The 4,338-nt window shown below is 48.5% G+C and overlaps 1 protein-coding gene across 1 annotated transcript; it reads left to right on the forward strand.

Moving 5' to 3' along the window:
• Window positions 1-271: 271 nt before the first annotated feature.
• HOXB2 (homeobox B2) lies at window positions 272-3,668 on the forward strand. Its single transcript, XM_064174423.1, has 2 exons — window positions 272-838; window positions 2,414-3,668. The coding sequence occupies exons 1-2, from the start codon at window positions 424-426 to the stop codon at window positions 3,031-3,033; spliced, it is 1,035 nt and encodes a 344-aa protein (XP_064030493.1). The 5' UTR covers window positions 272-423; the 3' UTR covers window positions 3,034-3,668.
• Window positions 3,669-4,338: the final 670 nt, after the last annotated feature.

Genomic DNA, 4,338 nt, shown 5'->3' on the forward strand with positions numbered 1-4,338 from the left:
CCCACCAACCTGAAGCCATCCGAGGGGTGATGGCTGCCGGGGCTGTGTGTGCTTGAGAGGTTTTTCTTGGCGATCTTCTGGCGTTTCCTTTTTTTAATCAATTAAAGAAAATAAAGCTCTCTGCTTGCCACCAGGCCCCTGCCTGCCATTGGCCAGGGCTGGCCCACGTGAGCAGGAATTGGCTGCAATTTCGCCCCAGTCTGGAGTTTAATAGAGCAAGGTCCCCATCCGCCTCTATTATCAGCAATATAACAATTATAAAAAGCCCGAGAACCATCATCATCACTGCCATAAAAACTCAGGCCCTCCGATTTCTTCCCCTCTCCCCCTTCCTCCTCCTCCTCCTCCTCCTTTTCCCTCCTCCCTCCCTTCCCCTCCTCCTCTTCCCCTCCCGCTTTTTAAACCCTGGGCCCTGGAAAAGCCATGAATTTTGAATTTGAGAGGGAGATCGGGTTTATAAATAGCCAGCCTTCGCTCGCAGAGTGCCTGACGTCTCTTCCCGCTGTCCTGGAGACATTTCAAACTTCATCAATCAAGGACTCGACATTAATTCCTCCTCCTTTTGAGCAAACCGTCCTCAGCCTCAATCCTTGTTCCAGCAACCAGGCAAGACCGAGGAACCAAAAAAGAACATCTCATGGCCTGCTCCAGCTCCAGCCCCAACCTCCGGCACAGCCTAGCCCCTTGGCAGCGGAATTCCCATGGATGAAGGAGAAGAAATCCTCCAAGAAATCTACCCAGGCTCCATCCTCTTCTTCCTCTTCTTCCCCCCCATCATCATCATCCTCATCCTCCTCATCATCCTCGGTGCCGGTTCCTGCCGCAGGATCTCCTGCAGGTTGGTATATGGAAGGGGTGAGAGGGTGTTTGCTAAATTTGAGAGGGTCTGAAGAATAAACAAATTCCCCCCCCCCCCCCATATTCCCCTCCTGCTGCCCCACAGCATCTCTACCCCACCCCACCCCCCCGAAAAAAAACCCAACAGAGTTTATCCCCCGAAACTTGCACCAAAATACATCACAGCCGAGGTGGGGAGGTGGGAAAAATATCTCCTACCTCCTCCTCCAGCAAATGAAAAAGCAAATTGCTCTAACTTGTGCAAAAAACAAGAGGGAAGAGGGGGCTGGGAGAACCGGGCTCGTTATTAGCTACAGGGCTGGGGGGGAGAGGGGGGGAGGCACACACGACTTGGCAGCTCCGTTTGCTCTATTTTCCCACCCGGCCCTGAATCTTCTCTTTTCTCTTCTCTTCTCTTCTCTTCTCTTCTCTTCTCTTCTCTTCTCTTCTCTTCTCTTCTCTTCTCTTCTCTTCTCTTCTCTTCTCTTCTCTTCTCTTCTCTTCTCTTCTCTTCTCCTTTCCTTTCCTTTCCTTTCCTTTCCTTTCCTTTCCTTTCCTTTCCTTTCCTTTCCTTTCCTTTCCTTTCCTTTCCTTTCCTTTCCTTTCCTTTCCTTTCCTTTCCTCTTTCTTTCTTTCTTTCTTTCTTTCTTTCTTTCTTTCTTTCTTTCTTTCTTTCTTTCTTTCTTTCTTTCTTTCTTTCTTTCTTTCTTTCTTTCTTTCTTTCTTTCTTTCTTTCTTTCTTTCTTTCTTTCTTTCTTTCTTTCTTTCTTTCTTTCTTTCTTTCTTTCTTTCTTTCTTTCTTTCTTTCTCAATTTACAGAGAAAAAAACAAAACAAAACACCGAAACAACCAAACGCCTAAATAAGAGTGGAAAGGCAAATAAAAGCGAGTGAGTGAGGGGGGAACTGCTGCCAGCAGAATGAGAGAGTGAAAAGAACCAGAGCAAGATCCTCAGATGCAGCTCCCCACTGAAAAATAAACTAAATATACTCCAAATCCTGCCCCCCAGTCCCTCAGTCGGTTCTCTTTCCAAGGCTTTCCTTGGTCGGGGAGCTCAACAGCCCTGGCCAGGGATCCTCCTTCCCCCGGGATGTAAAACATTTTAAGGTGCAATTCGTTGTTTGTTTTCATGGCATCGTTCAGGGAAATGTTTGGACAGGAGAAGGAAGGGCACCAGATAATTCAGGAATAACGAAATCAAAGCCCCGTAGAGACACTCCCAAACTCCTGGCACAAAGGAGAACGACTAAAAAGGAAGGAATGGGTGGAAATTCCCTTTATGTATTTCCCCGCGAAGGCAGCAGAGAAGAAAAGTCTCTAAAGCGAGAGGCCAGTGAGAAAAATTCTTTCTTCTGCTTGGGGCAAGGGGACCGGGGATTGATTTCCAACCCTCTTCCACAATGGGAAGAGTTTAATTAAACATTTATTTTCTGCCTCACTCCCCCCCCCGCCCCCCCCCCCCCCCCCCCCAACTCTCTTTAGTGCTGGGCACGCCTCTGCCCTGCTCGTAACCGGGAGAGGACGAATCCAACCCCACTTTTTCTCGTTGAAAAGTTTGGTTTTCTGTATGTTTAAGATATCCAGGGATTGGGAGACAGTGGTGGCTCCAGGAGGCTCCGGACCGCCTACACCAACACCCAGCTGCTGGAGCTGGAGAAGGAATTTCACTTCAACAAATACCTCTGCAGGCCCCGGAGGGTGGAAATCGCTGCTCTGCTCGATCTCACCGAGCGACAAGTCAAAGTTTGGTTCCAGAACCGTCGGATGAAACACAAAAGGCAAACCCAGTATAAAGAAAACCCTGACGGGGATCTCGCCTACCCCAACCTGGATGAAGGCAGCGACCCAGCGGAGGAACCTGAGGAAAACCCAACCTTCGGGTCGGTTCCGGAGCCCTCTGGGTCGTTCCAAAGCGAAAAGCAGGGCAGTGAGGAACCCGGCAGCCCGGGGGGGTTTGTGGGGGACCTCAGTACCGCTGCCGGCCCCTCGGACTGCGGTTACCCCGAGAGCCAGGACTCGCCTTTGTTACCAGAGCTGAGCATCTTCTCGGCAGAATCCTGCCTGCAGCTCTCGGAGGGTTTTCCCCCGGGGTTCCAGAGCTCCCTGGAGAGTCCTGTCCACTTCTCCGAGGAAGACCTGGACTTTTTTACAAGCGCACTTTGTACTATAGATTTGCAACATTTAGATTTCCAATAACCAGCTCCCCCTTCTCCTTCTCCCCATCCCGACTGACCGTTTCTAACCTTTCCCGGAGCACCAGCCCCATCCCAAACCACTGCCATCCCCCCCCCCTCCCCACACCCCTCCACGCCCCAAGCCTGCTTTAAAGGGTTGAGTGGGACACCCCTCAAAACAACCCCAAACCGTCTCTCATTAATCATCCCATCCCACCCCTTCCAAACACTTCCCTTTCGAGCTCCTCACGCTGTGGGCTGCGAATTACCCTCCTAGTATTTATTCTCCAAGGCTGACATGAAAGGACAGAGATGAAAGAACAGCCTAATTTTGGCTAAATGCAGGTATTTCATTCGAGTTTTGGTTTTAAATCTCCTCGTATTTTAAAGAAAGCAGCCCGTAGTTCCCACGCACATCAGAGCTGTTCATCCCCTCCACCACCAGAAAACATTCGTGAATCCTTCCAGCGACTTTCTCAGGAATCGACTTTTAGAAAACTTAATAAAATGATAATTTAAAATAATAATTATTATTATTATTATTAATAATAAAGAAGCCAGAGGAATTTTCCTTCCTCTTTTTTAAGTTTTAGACGTAGACTATTTATTCAAATCCTTTATTAGTAAAAGGCAAATTATTTATTGTACATTATTTTCATAGGGTAAATAAATGTCTTTATAAAACCAGCTCGAGCGTGTGGCTACGTATTTAACTCCAAAATGTGTCTTTTCTCCCCCCTCCCTATTTATTTTCCTTCCCCTTTCCCACTTTGCATGAAAAAAAATCTTCCTCGTGTGCTTGCACAGAGGAAACAAAAGAAATTCTTCCCCAAATAACATCTCGAGAGGGTTCGGTGGCAGAAATATTCGCTCATTTCGTTAGCATTTTTCTTCAGCCTGGGGTTTAATTTGGGGTTTGTGTGGCTTTTTTTTTCATTCATTGTTACCAATTTTAATGTTCGCCCTTCGTTGTTTTATTAACCCCCGCCTCCCCCCGAAAATTCTTCCCGTAAGGAAGTAGCTGGATAAAGGGATGGGAAAAGATACAAAAGGCAGCGCTGGAAGAGGCTTGGGAGTCGCGGAGCCCCCGCACATTCCTGGGGGCTTGCGGGGGCCGTGCAGTTCCCTGCAGTGATTTCCCCCCCCCCCCCGCCCCTTACACTTCTCCCTTCGCTCGGCCTGGCTGAGGAGAGCGATGCCTTCAGTCCTTTTCTCCTCCTCTTCCTCCTTCTCTCATCTCTCGAAGCAGAAAACGCAGCCAGGCTACGTCGCAGTTCGTGTTTTAAACATCTCAAACGCGAAAAAAACGAAGCCAGGGAGAATTTGA

This window comes from Pogoniulus pusillus, chromosome 40 (genome assembly GCF_015220805.1).
Source record: "Pogoniulus pusillus isolate bPogPus1 chromosome 40, bPogPus1.pri, whole genome shotgun sequence".
In the NCBI taxonomy this organism is placed as follows: domain Eukaryota; kingdom Metazoa; phylum Chordata; class Aves; order Piciformes; family Lybiidae; genus Pogoniulus; species Pogoniulus pusillus.

Bases quoted from the DNA above. Each gene is read 5' to 3' on its own strand.
- HOXB2 (XM_064174423.1), top strand. From the start codon at position 424: ATGAATTTTGAATTTGAGAGGGAGATCGGGTTTATAAATAGCCAGCCT. The intron at 839-2,413 runs GTTGGTATATGG...TGTATGTTTAAG, and splicing joins TGCCGCAGGATCTCCTGCAG to ATATCCAGGGATTGGGAGAC.